We start from the raw sequence: 17,902 nt of genomic DNA, 5'->3' as shown, positions 1-17,902 counted from the left end.
CCTAAAGGTGGAAGGTAGCAAAAAGTTTGACCGGATCCTTCTTGGTAGAAAAGGCAAGAACCATAACTTCTTGAGGGGCCTGGATGAGCAAGGCAGAGAGAGGGCTGAAACCAAGCTGATGAGTGAGGTTACCTTAATGAAGGTCTAAGTCAAGCAGTAATTCCAAGTTACATCTTCTGGGAAGACATAATAGTTCAACAGTTACCATTTCTTCTACACATTGATTGAGTCAATCTTGATTTTTACCTGGTCTGGCACTCTTACTAGAGACATTCAAAACAGAAAGTGCCTCATAATTTGGTGATGAGCAATGATTAACCAGTAACTCAGTTCTCACATTCCCCTAGTCCATCTTGGGTAACTGCCAGATCAGTTTCCTAGCAAGAGTTCACCCGTGTGCACTTGCTGGCCTCAATCTGTTGCTCCTGAAGGGAACTTTCTCCTCACATGTTAATATAAGAGGCTTCTTGGCCAGGAGAGAAGGTTGCTGACCCACCAGTTCTGCCGGCCAGACTGGTGTCTGGATTCCTGAATCCTTGCCAGGGTTCTTTGGTGGCAAGCAACAGAAATTATTTAGGCTAACTCAATGATAAAAGAGGAATTTGTTGGAATGACATGGGGCAGCACACAGAAGTTGAAGAAAAGTTAAATAAACAGGCATCAGAAAAGACCAGCCTCAGGGCTGTTATGAGGATCAAGGTACAAAAACTAACGGAAAGTTTTTCAGGGCACTGCTGTCAGGATAAATAAGCTCCTTGCATTTTCAGTTGAGGATCCAAATTCCTAGGGGAGGGCACTTACTGGCTCAGCTTAAATCATGTGCCCACGCCCTTGTCAATGAAGGGATGATAGTTCCCTAAAGTAAAATCAACATGCTACCATCAGAGAGGGACAGGGGACAGGTCAGGGGGGGAAAAAGCAGATGTCCACTGCATTCTGTTTTCTGGGGTCACCTGGTTTCCGTGTGCCTGTCTACTGACCTTGGACTCACTGTCTCCTCTCTGTTTAGGTCCTTCTAGCCAGTTCTGATAACCACCAAGTTTGAGTCAATCTTCTACCTGGCCTGACCTAAAGTCTGAAGTCAAATGAATTCCAGTGAGCCTTCTGATTTGTATTTCCCTTACTCCCACACACTCCTTTTCTCTGGTCTCTGGCTTGGAACATTCAGATGTTCCTGGGTTGTCAGTTTCTCAGAAATTCCCCAGATTCACCCTGTTCTTATGCTGGTCACTGTTATCCCGGGCTCTCTGGCCCCAAATGCTTATTTTAGGCAGAACAATTCAAGCTGTTTATATATGTACTTCCAAATCTTTTAAAAGTGGCAAAGCAAGCAAGCAAGCAAAGAAATAGAACCACTCTACTTCCTTTGGAAATGCAGAACCCTTGACAATCTATTTATGCAAAAATGACTTCAAGTATGTTCAAAAGTCAGATCTTTCAAAAATCCAATGTCAGTGAGTACAATGCCACAAGGAACAATTCTAATTTAATTTATGTTTATTCCTGTTGGCAAGCTGATATAAACAATTAAGACAACTACTTTGTGATATCATTAGAATCCCATTTTAGGGACGCCTGGGTGGCTCAGTTGGTTAAGCAGCTGCCTTCGGCTCAGGTCATGATCCCAGCGTCCTGGGATCGAGTCCCACATCGGGCTCCTTGCTCGGCAGGGAGCCTGCTTCTCCCTCTGCCTCTGCCTGCCTCTCTGTCTGCCTGTGCTCGCTCTCTCTCCCTCTCTCTCTCTGACAAATAAATAAAATCTTTAAAAAAAAAAAAGAATCCCATTTTAAAAAACGAATAGCCCAACTGATCTCCCAGGTGTGCCATAAAAGACTGAAAATGAAAGACTTTCGACTGCAGGGTTCTAGTAGGTAAAAACCCAGATGTTGCTTTGACTGAATGTTGCCAAATATCACCTCTCACCGCCAGCAACACATGACTGAGCTCCTAACATGTCAGGCACGGTGCTAAGCATTTATAGACATTATCATATTTAATCATTACCATATATAGGAACTTATAGCCTATATTATTATTCCCTTCCCATAAATAAAAACAAAGCTCAACAAAATTAGCCACGGATATGCAGCTAGTTAGTTCTTGGTGGAGTGAGTTATATAAGGACTGACTTTCTAACTATCTTCTTAAATAAGTTTGTGAAGAAAAAAATTGTGCACAAGGGAAAGCGTTCTCCTAGTAAAAATGGTGAAAAATGAAGTATTTAAGAGTTCAGGGAGAAAATATAATTGGAAATAAGAATCCCTTGATTTTATTTAATATGTGACTTTGTTCATTTGTTTTTCTCCAGAAGGCCCCGGATACAGACCACTGGAAACCACCTCTGGGCCGTGGCTCACTGTGGTGGTTTTGATGAACACCATCATCTTCAACGTGCCTGTAGAATTAGGAACTACCCCTCCAATGTCAGAAACACAAAGCACTGCTCTTCCTCATAATGAATAAACAGGAAAACTCTAGGCCAAGAAAAACTTATAACAACAACGACAAAGAGCCCACTCTAGCCCAAGTCAGTGATTTATCCAAACGAGAAAGGATAGCAGTCTCATATGTGAAAACAAGTCTGGTTCTTGTGAAGTTTTTCTGACAGCTCCTTTCTGAAGGTGAACTGTACGAAAATAGATTCCCAAGTAAATCATTTACAGTATGCTAGTGGTGGATGTTGAGAGTACTTGGTATTAGTCTTCTGTTTTTATATCAGAGAATGTTAAATGCATTGCATTCATGCTAACCTGATTAAATAAAGGGCTCATGAGTAGTATGTGTGACGAGGTTCAAGAGGGGTCCACGTAGTGTTTTGTTGCGATAGGTATGGTCAAAACTCCCAACACTTTCCTCCTTTACCCCCTCTGTGGGTCTTAAGGTCTTTTCTTCATTTCAATATTTTTTTCTGCAACCATATTTGCTTCTGAGATTATAACGTAGCCACTACATAATCTACTGAGATTGTACGATAATGCTTATTAAGTTACTGCTCAACTTGACATAGGAAATCAATTTGATTTTGATGCCTGGTTTAAGCCAAATGGAAAAAGTAGAGATAATGCGGGGGAACATTTAATAGTCATAATTTGGTCCTTTCTTATCTTTTTCAAATATAGGCTTTTTGGCATGGATTTAGAAGAGATGTAACCAGTTTTGGCACACAGTGCCCCTCAGCTCCTATTAATGTTGGGATTGAAAACTAGAAATTGAAAACTAAACTAAAACCAAAATTGAAAACTAGAAAAGGAGTAAGAGATTCTAGGTCCGAATGTCATCTACTGGTAAGTCATAAAAACGGATGGGAGAAGCAAGAGGAGATGAGGTAGATGGAATGATGCTGGGAGAGAAAAAAAAATGCTCTTAAGCTTATTGATTGGAAATGGTCTATTTTCTCCAAATGACTGGAATGATCTAATGGGGTCATATAGTAATGGGGTGTCATATAGTAATGACTAGTGGGGGTCTGTGAGCCATGCCTTTCCAGATGCAGAGCTAAGAGTAAGGGATGAGGGAGCACTGAGAAATGGTAAACTGATTGAGGCAAGAGTCTTTAATCTGTCTAATGCTACACTGGCTCTAGGTCTGTAACGATTTAAATAACTGGTAAACCATATATATATATATATATATATATATATATATATATATATTTTTTTTTTGTGGCCATTAGTCATGCATCTCATCATCAGCTCTGTGTTCAAAAAAAAATCGTGGCTCTATTCAAGATGTTGTTTTGATTCATTCTTGAGTGGAGCTGAGATCAGTAGAAGTCAATAGGGGAACAGGTAAATTATTATAAAACTAATGTTGGGGAAATTGACTAGTTTGGGAAATTTTAAAAATTTAGATCCTTGGCTCAGGTCATACACCAAACAATATTTTGGATTAAGTAAAAAAAAAAAAAAGACAATAGAGTATATATCAAAATATTATCTCTAGTTATATTTACATAATAGCATTTGGCCTGATTTTGTTTTTTATTTTCCTACTTACCAGTATCAAAACTATGCTTATCATTTGACAAGTAGAATTTGTGGTATAAAAAAAGAAAACAATTATACCAGTTGATCTAGTTAATAATTTCACTCTAAAAATCTTTTAAAAAGGTACATGGGCAAGAATTCATCATAGCTTTGTTTATAATATCAAAAATTTAGTTTAAATAAACCTAATCAGTATATAAACATGATGGAATAGTATGGAATTATTTGTAGAAGATGTTTAATGATATGAAAAAATAATAATATAATGTCAAAAAAGCAGGATACAAAACACCTTATACTATATGATCTCATTTTTACTACAAATATAACAAAATATTAACACTGGCTACCCCCGGGTTCTTTGACTAGGAGTGCTTTTTAAAAACGTACTCGTCCATATATCTTGAATGTTCACAAATGGGCACAGATTACTTTTATTGTTAGGAAAAAAAGATCAACATGGAAAAAATATTTTTGGTTAATCTGATAATTAGTTCCAGTGGCTTCATTATCAAACTTCCCAAGGAGCCATCCTGTTTAGAGGATATTTCAAGAGTTTAGCATAGTGCACTGTACTTAAGGTGTTCAGGGAATGTGCAGCTGGTGAATTTACACTTTCAACCCTTGGCTGCCCATGGCACATTAATGGGAGCTGAGGGACAAACTGTGTGCCAAAACTGGTTGCATCTCTTCCAAATCTGTGCCAAAAAGCCTGTATTTGAAAAAGACAAGAAGGGACCAAATTATGACTATTAAATGTTCCCCAGCATTATCTCTGTAATTAACAGGTATTTTAGGCGAGGTGTTTGGAAAGTCACCATGAAAGTGATGAAATCACTGGATGAGTTTTAGCAACAGTATTTACATGGGGTGGTGCAAGGTAAACACACTGTTCATTTTTTAATGGGGACAGTGCTCAGGGAGGATGCCATTTCTGCTGATGCTTCCAAATAATGTTATTAGAAAATACCAGCAGCAAAGAATGCACTGAATAGTATTTTTGAAAATAAGAAACTCCTTAATACATTCCAGGAAGTTGATACTGAGTCACAAAATAACAGGAGAATTAAATGTGTATAAGAAACATTTGGACTATTGCTTTTCTGATATTGAAACTCATTCCTGTCTCAATACTGCTTGGTATTTGTAGAATGCCAAATGTGTTTGGTTAAATGATTTATGGAGATGGGGGGGACTGGTTTTATCTGCCACATTTTATGGTTGAGGGGAATTCAAGAGACTTGCCTCAACGGTCTCAACAGTGACTCTCAGATGGTAAGGTGTCTCAGATGTCCTTGTCTCCATGACTGCTTTCCTGGGGTCTGGGGATACTGCTCGTTTGGGTCACGTGGGCTCTGAATGTTCTATCTCTGAAAGGCCTGAGCAGTCACAGTGTGTGGGAGCTCAGAATATTCCATGATGCCACGGGCACATGCAGCGCTCAATCAGTCCACCTCTTGGTGGACCTCTCCAGAGGATGCAGGCATTAAAGAGTGTTGGCCCTTCCTTGGGCATGCCGTCTGGCTTCTAATCCATAGGATCTTGATCTCACGGGATTTCAGATATACTACTGTTCTTAGTTTTGCTTTTGTTTTTTGTTTTTTCCCCTTTTTGGAATGGATTTTGGATTGCTTTTGTCTAACATGGCAAAATAAGGAGAATCCCACCCATGTGTGTAAACTCTGGGGCTCGACTAACTGAATGCTGATGAAGGCTGGAAGCAGTGGAGGTAGAAGGACCAACTGTCAGTAACTCTACATGCTACGTCTGTACTCATTCCAACATTTTTAAGTTCCTTATTTTGAAGATAAGCTGCATTTTTCAAGCCACTGAAATCTTACTACTTTCTGGCTCTACTCGTTACATGATTTATTGTCATTACACAATAAAGCCCACAGGTTCACTGTTCTGGACATTTAACCGATCTTTATTCCTTCTCAACTCCACCCAAATTTTGCTTTTCTATATCTGGCCTATTGTAGCATATCTGATTTTATTGTTAGTGTCTGTGTATTTATCTAAAGCCTTCATTTGGGGCCATTCTCCGTGAGGGCGGGAGGGACCATGTTGGTTTTTCCCACCTTTTCCCCAGCATCTAGCTGAATTAGTGGGTGAAACATTCAACATTTCACCTGAAGAATGATGTTTTGTTTTTATTCTTGAGCCAAAGGATTCAAGAATCTACTAATTATTTATTGTCTTTTTAGATTTAGTGTTTAAAATAAAATGTTGGTCCAAATCCATAAACCTTCATTGAGGACTACTAGTGGTCATGCCAAGAGCTGTTATGCCAACAGCTGAAATAATAAAGAGGCATAAGACAGAACACCTGTCTTCCAGGGAATCAGTAGGGGAAGCAACATGGAACTGGGTTAAACTTTTTCTAGACTGCAGACTTCTTCAATACTTTGGTAAAGTATTACATTGATGTGTTGCTTGTAATGGGATAACAGTTTCAGAAATCATTCTTTCTGAAGAACCAAAACATTTTTAAAACCAGTATTATTTCGAATAGTGCTTAATTATTTAAATAGTGAATAAAGTGATATCCGATACTTCTTTTTGATCATCTGGGAAGTTTGGGTAAGAAAGAGTCCTACTAAAAGCCCAAATAACCAGAACTCCCAATTCTAAACCTACTTTCTCTACAAATCTGATGAGTTCTCTTGGTTCAGACTCTTACCAGTTAATCAGGAATGATACTACTTTGCCATCTCATTCAGAAATGCACAAAACCAGACATTTGGTAAGAAAGCATCTACATACACAATTACTTAAAATATGATTTTGCTAAATGTTAGCCTTCAAGGAGTTCCATTATAACCTTACTTCTAAACAATGGGAAATACCCCCAAAATTCAACAGAAGGGTATTACCTAAATAAGTTATAGTACCAACCTACAATGAAGTGTTCTGTAGACTTTTAGAGATATACTTGTAATAATTAACAACTCAGAAATATTTTTCCAGTCCATTGTTAGGTGAAAAGAGTAGAGTAAAAAAGAAATAATCCCACAGAGAATAGAGAATAGTGATCATCTATGGGTAATATGATTATGGATCATTTCTATTTTTAAATTTGTTTTGATAGTTTTAAATATTTTCCAGATTTCGCACAACACAGGAAACTTTTTTTAAAGCTAGCATGTGAATGAACACTTCAGCATTCCTGATATCATACATAAATAAACAGAATAAAATTATCCTATCATCTAGTTAAACAAGGAAGATGAATATTAACCTTGTTGTTTTGGGCCTCTGCAGACATACTTTGACATTTGATTCAAGGGAAAACATTGCAGATTTCTTGATGTCCCCCTTGTAGAACTTTTTCCTTGAGAAGTTCATGTAACAACAAAATATCCTGGTGGGAAAAAAAATCCAGTGACCTGACTGTTTTGTCTACATAATGACAAATCTCCCAAGGTTTCTAAATACACTTGAACTCCTTTTTAAACATTGGGATCACTTCTCTAAGAAACGAAGTTGGAGATACTATCTAATTAACAAACATCAATCTTAAAGATTAAAAATGGAAAATTCCTAACTTTCCCCCAAACTGTCAGAAAAATAAAAGATCTTTACACAGTTAGGATTACACTTTTTAAAAAAACAATGAACTCATTGCAATAATACCAAAATATGAAACTACGAAATTCTCCTTAAATGCGTTATTTATATGTGCATATGCCATGCACAGATATACTACCTACAATGATGTGTGGAAATATTTTTTGACAACTTGATACTGTATGGACAAGGCATCAGACTGGATTTTTAACCCTCCTCTCATTGTACATATCATTATCAAGTTAATTGCACTGAATCAATTAACAGGGACAGATTGAACAACTTCTCTGTTGTTCTCCTCCATTTCTGGACTGGTTCTCCTCCAACAACTTCTCTGTTGTTCTCCTCCATTTCTCTCTGACTGCCAAGCCAATGAAATCCAAAAAAAAAAAAAAGCACCACCAAGACCTGCTTCCCGCTCTGTAACCTCTTCTTTACCTAGGCTGGGTTCCCAAGAACAGTCAGCCTTCTCCATGCGTTAGTCATACAAGTCTTTAAAATAGAGATTATGTCGCCATTCTTTTGAAATGCAGAGCCATCCCTCTACACCTTAGGAGAACTTTACAGTCCCTACCAAGGCTGGCACAGTTCTCAGACAATAACATATCCAGGAATGGAATCTCCCGGGGACCTGGTCAGTATGCAGATTTCAGTCGGAGTGGGTTTGGAGAAGGGATCAACAGGACCTTCTGCCTTGCTAACCAGCACCCACCAGGAGGGGAAGCTGGTGCTGTAGGTCCTCTGAGTGAGGAGCTCTTCACCTTCTGGCATGGCCTTCGCTGGGTTTCATTCTTCTCCAGCTTGGAGCCCTCTCTAGCCCAGGACCTTCTCAGCTGGGACAAGGCCCTGGGCCTCACAGCCACATCTAACAAATTCAAACCTGTCCCAGTGAGGTTGAGGAGAGGATGACAGACACGCCCACAAGGATGAAGGAAGAACATTTTCATCACATCACTTTACACATGGGCCCATTACCAAGTTACAGTGTGAATTCATTACTCATCCATTGTTAAGGCAACAACTGTCTTTTGAATAGCATAAGTACACTACCTTGTCTCTTTTTAGTTAAAATATTAATCTGTTAAGTGCAAACATTAAAATGATAGGGTGGTCACCCACATCCGATCCTGTGGACTTATTTCAGGTTACCCAGGGAGCAGTTTCCCCTCCTTAATCAGTGCAACCACCATGAGCCTGTCTCCCTCTGGGGCATCCCATCCCCAACCCACCTTTAGCAAAATACCCAGAATATGTATTCCCTCATGGTGAGTAAATAAATGCAACATTTTCTTTTCTTTCTTTCTTTCTTTTTTTTTTTTTTTTTCTAAAACTTCTGTTGGTCTTGGTTTTATTCTTTGACAACCCAGGAGCCATAACATCAGAAGCGTCTCCCCTCTCTCCCCTCTGGAGAGGCCTGGGCCTGAGTCACATTCCTCAGTGCTTTCCACATTCCTCAGCCTCCATGTAAGGCTGTTCCTCAGACAGGTTTTCCCCAACGACCTCTAGCTAAGGTAAATGTTCTCCTTATCCATCACCACATTATTCTCTCCCAGCAGGTACCCCAATCTATATATTTGTTTACTGAGCTGCTCTCTCTCCTCTGCCACGCCCCGCTCCCCTGGAAACCCAGCTCCGAATGGCCAGGGATGCAAACTGTTTATCAGTGAATCTCCAATACCCAGTCCACATGCCTATATTTCTGTCCTATTATCTCCTTCCTGATTTTAATAATAACAACAAAATAATTGTAACTAGACCATAAAAACTGTGGGTCCTGGTGAGTACTTTTTCTGCAATAGATAAGGTACCATCATTTAGAGATAAGAAAAGCAGAGATTCTTTTGCAAGTAACTTGTTTAAAGAACACTAAACTCCCTGCCTGGCTAGAATGTAGTGATAACTTAGTTTATAGTTTCAGATGAAAGGCAAGTCAGTTTCCAGTATATTTCTCCTTTTCTCCTTTCCTTTTGCAAATGTTTACTGGTTTATGATTTTCTTTCCACTCTTCAGGTGTACAACTTACTTATATTTTGATAATGGGGCAATCTAATTAAAAGTGTACAAAGTAGTTTGTGCAGCTTTAAGCACTGTAGTCAAGGTCAATATCTAAGCTTTCTGGAGAAAGAGTTGCACAGACATTTAGGCGCAGTCCATGCTGACTTATTGTCTTTAATTTAAGTTTGTCATATTGACAGTATGTTTATTTCCTACAGCAATTCAGCAAACAAAATGTGTTCTGTTCAGAGATATGACCTTATGGGCTGTATCTCCTGCTCGTATCTGGACACCGTGTATGTGGGTCTGCGCTATCGAAGATGCTAGTCACCTGTGGCTATAGACACTTGAAACGTAGATACTCTGAATTAAGATGTTCTGGAAAGGCAAAATTGATACCATATTTTAAAAACTTAATATGAAAAAAAATATTGCACAATATCTATTAGTGTTTTTACTAGTGATTACATGTTGACATTATAAAATTATGGATGCACTGGGATAAGTGAAATATATTCAAGTTAATTTACCTGTTTCTTTTTGTTTTTTTTAATATGACCACTGAGAAAGTTAAATATGTGGCTCATTGGTATGACTCACAATTTTCTATTGCATGATGTGGACACTGATGTTCATTTATCTCAACTTCTGAGGGCATGTACTGTGTAAAATAGTAGAGCCAATGTACTTTCGTTCAGCCTTGGCTAGAAAATATATCTGAAGCCAACGGCCTCAGCTGGCAGTTGCACTAGGAATCCCAAGAAGGCTGAAAAGACTGACATGGGTGCTTCCAGAAGACAAGAGCCAGTGAGATACCTTGTGAGATAAACATAGAACAAGGAGTGAGAGGCTTTCTTATCTGATTCTTAGAGATGAAGACATCTCGGATGGATTAAATAACTGGTCAAGGCCATAGTGGGAGGGCTGAGAGGAAAAATGTCTATTCTGTTAAGAAGTTGATATGATCTCAGTTTCCTTACTTTCTAAAACTGAAAACAGAGGTAAAATAAATAAGTTACAGTGAAAGTCTGTTAAGATTAAAAAGTCTAGGCGGGGGCCAGATGTAAACTTTGTAAAACAAAAATGCTCTGGGCACCACGTGTTTTCACTGATCTTGGGAAATCTTTTACTTCGTGGCGGGTGGAAGCTTTTTGGCTGAAGGCCACAGCATGAGCATGGTCAGACGCACACGGATGAAGGACCACAGGGCATTTGCAAACCAGACAGCCCTGTTGTCGGAATCAGACACTGACAGGTTTGAGGGTTTCCATCAATTGCAGTATTTCACAGAATTATCCTTACTCACAGTTAACACTAGACAGTTGCAGCTGTGCTCTCCATAATAGGGCAAATGTTCTAAGGGAAATGCAAAGACAGACTTTATTTAATTCAGTTTTTCCAAGGATCATGTCTGAAAGCAAACTAACTACTGTAAGCCCAGAGAAATGTTCAACGAGGAAAGCCTGCCTCAGAGAGGGAGTGGAGGCTGAGAGAGAAAGTTGGTGGTTTTGCTGTTGTTGACCTTGACCCCCACCTCATCTAATGGAAGTCAGAATGTTTGGAGGAAATTGGCAGTGGGAGGGCCTGGAGGAGGGTGGCCCTGAGAAGACAAAAGGAAACATGTTTGGTGCCCTCCATCCTCCCAAACCGTTAGGACGTAAGTCTATTCTAATGGGAAAAAATTCTCTGGGAGTCACAGAACTACTTTGTTCTTTTTTTTCCCTCCCAGGGCAGAACAGCTCCAATCCGTGAGCAATGAGGTGAAATGGAGGGGGTGGGGCAGGCTGAGTGATGACAGAGGAGGCTTTTATTTTCCCCAAACTTCTCATTCACATGGTCTCCCCATGGGTGATAACAGACAGAAGACACAGGACAGACCCGACCTTGAAATCATAGAAAAAACAATCAGAGAGGGATTGGGTATAAAGTATATGTAAAGTGATTAAAGGCATTAGATAAAAGGGAAATCTACAAAAGAAAAAAAAAAAAAAGACAAAACCAAACCAAACCCAAACTTGGACTCCAAAAAGGACTTCTGGATAGTCACTGAAATTAAAATTTAATGAATAAAAATAATTATAATTAACATTACTGAATGATCACTATGTGACAGGCATGGTAAAAGTATGTGTTATATGTATTAAATCACTGAATCCTCATTAAAACCTGAGGTCAAAAAAAAAAAAAAAAAGCAAAACAAAAAACAAACCAGAGGTCAGTTTCTTACTTCCATTTTAAGGTCAAGAAATTGAGACAAAAATGTAAAAGCTAGTAATAAATAAATCTGGGGCTATAAACCACGTCGAGTGGTTCCATCCAGAGTTCTTTTTCATTACTGGAAATTACAATAGACTGAAAAATCTACTGAAACTTACAAACAGCAGAAGACAGAATAAAAAATTGGAAGAAAGACATGAGATGGCTTCACAGGGTGTGACATGGGAGAAGTAGTGCCTGGGACAGAAGCTGGATGTGCTACCCCGTGGTCTCAAGTCCAGCTGATGATTGGTCTCATGGAGAGTCTGGGTGAAGCTCTGCACTTCTAACCATAGTTCTTCTGTGAGGAGAAGAGAATTTGTGCAATAGCTCCCATTGCCCACACATCCAAGATTTGTCCCACAGGGGTTAATACCCTACATCTAAAGGACAACAGGGAGCCATGAGTAGAGTCTAGAGGAACCATAGACTGTTCTATGTGCAAAGTCTGTGGGCAGATTGGCAGCTGGGGTAAGTCAGTGCCCAAAGCCCAGGAGGACGATGGGACCCAGAGGATCCAAGTAGCATATGAAGGGTCTCTGTTATAAGAAATTAGGAGAACTGGAGGAGAAGACAAGAAGGTCCAGGATGCATCCTAAGAATTTCAGGAATAGAGACAGTGGGGAAGGAGAAGTATAAAAAGGGAATGTCTGAGAATTTTGAAGATTTGATGAAAACTATAGACTATCAAATTAAATAACCATGTAGCCAGTAGGATACATAAGAAATACATGGGCACAGATAATAACATGATTAAAAAATCTTGACCATATATATACATATACATATATCTTTGAAGACAAAATATCATCTCTATCATAATTTCATTTAAAAAGATTAACTAGAAAATCAACATTTGGAAATTAAGAAATAAGTATGTAAATAACCCATAAGATGAAGAAATCAATTAGAAAGGAGTCTGAATGTAATTATGCTAAAAGAGTGCTTATTAAAATATGTGTGATAGGAGTGCCTGGGTGGCTCAGTGGGTTAAAGCCTCTGCCTTCGGCTCAGGTCATGATCTCAGGGTCCTGGGATCGAGCCCCGCATCGGGCTCTCTGCTCAGCAGGGAGACTGCTTCCCCCTCTCTCTCTGCCTGCCTCTCTGTGTACTTGTGATATCTCTCTCTCTCTCTCTGTCAAATAAATAAATGAAGTCTTTTAAAAAAATGTGTGTGATATAGTTAAAGCAGTATTTGGGGGAAAGTTTTTAGTCTTAAATACATTTGAACTATTTAAAATTGCTTAATTAAGGTCAAAATACAGAATTCATCCAGTTTGCTATATCTTTGAGAGTAAGGCTATTAAGTCTTGAAAAAAAATACCATTTACAATAGTACTGAAAATATCAAATATCGAGAAATTAAAGAAACAGAAAGCTCTAAAAAATAATGAGAAGTGAAAGCCCTAAATAAAAGGGCCCATAAATGAATACAAATAGACCCATTTATGAATGAGTGATTGGTACACAACCTTGCAGATACCACACTGCAAAACAGTAAGTGAAAGAATGCACTGTTTAATAAATAATGTTGAGACAATTTGTCATCTATATGGAAAAAGATAAAATCATATCACTTAAATAGAAAAATAATTCCAGGATTAAGAGTCCCAAATGCAAAAGAGTTAAATTTTAGACACAAAACACAAAATGTCCAGAAAAAAATGAATAAGTTTGAGAGTATAGTGAAAAAAAAATTATATGTTAAGACACCAGTAACCAGATGAAAAGATAAACCAGAGAATGGAATGGAATCTTTGCTATATGTTTAAATGACAAAAGTTTGGCATCCAAATACATAAGAAAACTCCTAATTATTAGCAACAGAAAGGGCAAGGCCACAAGAGATCGATAGGAAAAGAGCTGCCATGCAATTCACCCGGAGGTAATCTAAACTGCCAATTAAAACAAGAACAGATCCACAAACTCACTAGTCAAAACGGGAACCTATTTTATGCCCATGAACATCTAAACACACCAAATTTTGCTGAGGATGTAGGGAAACAGGTGCATTCTGGGTAGGCTTTCAAAATCTAGTTGTCACAATGGTACCTATACAAAGATGTTACATTCCAACTTCCTGAAACAAGACCATGGAAACAAACTTCCTGTGTTTAGGGGGGGATGGAAAAATAAACTGTGCTTTATTTATATAACTGGATACTTGTAGCAGCTACCACATCCTATGTATATGCATGAATCACATCTATATGTATCAACATGGATGAAATCCAAAACCGTAATATGGATTGACACAAACAAGAGCCAAAAGGTACCTATTAATGTGAAACCATTTATTGCATTTGAAGAACAACAAAACAATAATATTTATTCTTCGTGATGACTAACACACACATACGCATACGCACACAGTGTGGAAATACAAAACCATACACAGAAGAGGGGGCAAAGAATGTGTGTATGACTTTTTTATTCATATGCTGTTTTCCCTAAAGGGAAAGATGTTACTTTCATGTTACTTAACGTTACTGTTACATTACTTTTTGTCTCTTTGGAATGTTTCCCAATTCAACTTACTTTTTAAAATTTAAGAATGAAACCAGTGGAGAAAGCATCCTCCCTAAAACGTAACTGTTATTCAGCCCCTGGGAGTTGCTTGCTGCATTTCTGCTCTATCTGGAACTTTAAGGGGAAAAAAGGCAGTAGAAGCATACCTCAGACCATGAACCTCACCTTTAGCAGCTATCATAGGAGGAGCGCTCTTTAGCCCATCTCCCAAATTTATGTCCTGAAGCAACAGCAATGTGCCGCCCAGTTTTCCGGTTGACGGGCTGGGCCCAGGAAAAGCGACGAACCTGAGGAAACCCTGAGCTGCCAGGTTTGAAGCCACAGTGGATTTCACAGAGGGCACTTGAGAACAAATTATGTGGGTGGACAGTTCCACCCTGTCTGAACTCAGAAGGTGGAGTCAACGCCTCTACTACCTCCCTGATTTGAGAAACTGCTGAGGTACAACTGCAGAAATTGAGAGCAAAATGTATTCTTAACTAGTGCAGTCCCAAGAAGATAGACATGCTTGCCCAGAGGCTAACTGTAGCCTGCACACGCACATTACTTGGCCCGTTGTTTGTTCAGCCCTTTACAAAAACACAAAAACCAAAAAACAGCCCAGACACTGTGTGTTTTGCCAAAATTCGACTTATTTGCTAACATCTGGAGTTTGAGAGATTTCTTATGGAAATTGGACTCCTCCCACTCCTCACCCACCCCCCTTCTCTCCTGAAGAAGGCAGGGATTCTGGTATTACTGAGCCTGAATTCTAGAATGTCAACAAAGTCTGGCCCATACCCCATGGGCTGAGTAAATATCTCACCGGCTGGTCCCTCTGGAACTTTCAATTCCCCCATTTTACAGAGAGACCATCTTGAGGCTCAGAGACATCAAGTCCCCTGTCCAATGCCACAGTTATCCTATGGAGAGAGCCATCCTGGCATCCCCTAGACCAGTGACTGGTTGACTTATTATTCTTTTTCTCTACACACATTTCAAGGTTTCTAAAGACACTTTTTATATAATTCAGCAGGTGCAAAGAAAATGATCATTCTTATCAATTTTAACAAAACTTGCTTCAAGCAATGATAAAAAGAATACAAATGGATTAACTGTATTATCAGCAAGAAGTCATTAAGATTTGTCATCAAGACAAATAATGTTACATGTAAAAACTAATAAGGGACTATGGCAATATAATTAAAAATTGGCATAATTAGAGGTTGTATGATCACAGAGCATCATGTTTCCAGGCTGATCTTTATATACCCCTCGTTTCCCCACCCCCCCCTTCCCCTACCTCTCCTCTTCTTTAGAGTCTAGAAGGATGTGCAAACCCTGCTCGGGACCTCTGCCCCATACCTTCTCACAACATACACTTTCTTTAGGTTTTTGCTTGTTGTATTTATTTGCTCCTGGGTTAAAGATAGTAGACAATCTACAGTAACTTGGATGAATTTAATATGCCATGCCTGGGGCGCCTGGGTGGCTGAGTGTGTTAAGCCTCTGCCTTCAGCTAAGGTCATGATCTCAGGGTCCTAGGATCGAGTCCCTCATTGGGCTCTCTGCTTGGAAGGGAGCCTGCTTCCTCCTCTCTCTCTCTGCTTGCCTCTCTGTCTACTTGTGATCTCTGTCTGTCAAATAAATAAATAAAATCTTTAAAAAAAAATGCCATGCCCGGAAGTATTGGGTTGGGCATTCCTAGTCTATGCAAAGTGCATTTTTGTTTGAACCAGCTACATGAAGAGATTACATGGATTATAAAATTCCTTAAAATGGAAAATACTCAATAACCTAAGTGTAAATTGACATGGGGATAGTTCAATGGACTTTAGCATATTCGTGTACTGTGGAAAATCATGCAAAGGGAAAAAAAGAAAAAGAGATGAATGTAAATCACATATAACATGTACAGAGCTGTAGGTTGCAAAAGGATGCGTATATTACGGTACCGATTATGTTAAAAATAGCAACAAAATCACATGTTGTTTGTAGGTCTATTTATGTCTACCCAAATGCATAGAAAATGCTCAGGAAGAAACATGAAGTGGTGAGTGGATGACTTTTGTTTCGATGGGGAGGGAAAGAGGTATAAAGATGCTCAAAGAGGATTTTAGCTTCATCTTTCATGTCTTAATTTAAAAGAAACAGTATGTAGATTACCTATGATAGTAACACATATTTATGTGACTATTAACTTCCAACCACAATCTCAATCATGAAATTGTAAAACTGCTCATCTTTGGAAATGAAACTTTCACTGCACTAACACCCAAACTAACTTTTTAAGTGTATAAATCACAGATGCATCTGACAAGTTAAATTTGACTCCCACGAATTCAAATCAAGCCAACTAGAAGTTATAATAGTTTGGAGGACACCTAATTTATCTTTGCAAAGAACAGAAAATATGGAGTGCATTTAAATTAATCTGGGATCTCTCAGATTACAGATCAAAAGCAAAGTGACAGATTGCTTAATTCATCCCAACATGAGTTTTATTTCTAAGGTGCTAATAAGTGTTCAGTGGTAAGATTTCTCAACAATAGCGACAGAACACTGGAGTGTGAATTTTGATAAGGGGGAACCAAGCCCCAGAGAGGTCAGAGTTCAGTGTGAGGCGACATCTAGGAAACGTCAGGGCTGGGAGTCCCCTAGCACTCTATGCATTCTGCCAGGCCATGCTGCCTGCTCTGACGCACCAGTATGACATATTGTTTCTCTGGAGCTGGTGTTCTCATCCCTAGCCATTATCTCAGACCTCGGTCCCTATCTATCTATCTATCTAATCTATCATTATCATCATCATCATCATCTATCATCTTCTACCTCTGGAGGCCTTTCCCCAGTATCCTCAACTCCCACGGAACCAGACAAGCTTGTTCCTCTCCTCTTCCACCAGCCTTTCCCCCAGCGCATTCCACCTGTTACCCTGGCAAGCCCGCTTGCTCGCATCCCCCACGCCGCCCGCCCAGCACGGGCGTGGAGCCCAAAGTCACGCACGCACCGGGACTCAAGGGACTGCGCCCCGCGGGTGGGGCCTGCGCGCGTTCCCAGGACGAGGCGCTGGGTATCGCGCCGCCCATCACTCACCTTGCCTGTCGTAGGCGCCGCTGCCAGGAGCACCAGCAGGAGCAAGCGCAGCAACACGGGCGGCCTGGGCGCCGTCCCGGGGCGCATGGTGGGCGCCCGCTCAGAGCCCCGGCGTGTCCAGTGACCCGCAGGCTCTGCGGCCACCGCGTCCCTTGCGCGACGCGTGTTGGGGAGCCTGGTTGTGAAGCTCGCCTCGCCAGCCCGCCCGGGGCGGGTTATGTAGGGCTCAGCCACGCCGTCCGTCCCTCCCCACTGAGGTTTTTGACTGCGGCTCTAAGGGAGGGAAGAAGTGGCTTAGGTCCCGCCCTCGTCCCCCCTCCCCTTCAACTCACCAGGCAATGTCCCGCCGACCTGGGCATCGTGCCCAGCAGGGGAGAAAAAACTGCGCTGCGGGGCAGGTGGGCGCAGATCCAGGGTAAGGGGTTAGGAGATGCTGCTTCCAAGGTCCTGGGGCCGAGGCCGGGCCGGGGGGCGCGGGTCGGAGGTGGAGA

The 17,902-nt window shown here is 40.2% G+C and overlaps 1 protein-coding gene across 1 annotated transcript in view; it reads right to left on the bottom strand.

Moving 5' to 3' along the window:
• COL4A3 (collagen type IV alpha 3 chain) overlaps positions 1 to 17,498 on the bottom strand; it is a 126,389-nt gene extending 108,891 nt beyond the window's left edge. The window contains exon 1 of the mRNA XM_044241731.1: positions 17,412 to 17,498. Coding sequence (XP_044097666.1) covers positions 17,412 to 17,498 — 87 coding nt within the window. The remainder of the gene's footprint in view (positions 1 to 17,411) is intronic.
• Between the last annotated feature and the right edge of the window lie 404 nt (positions 17,499 to 17,902).

This window comes from Neovison vison, chromosome 3, assembly GCF_020171115.1.
Source record: "Neovison vison isolate M4711 chromosome 3, ASM_NN_V1, whole genome shotgun sequence".
Lineage (NCBI taxonomy): Eukaryota > Metazoa > Chordata > Mammalia > Carnivora > Mustelidae > Neogale > Neogale vison.
Note: the sequence above shows the minus strand (reverse complement) of the source record. Positions and strands in the feature narration are given on the sequence as shown.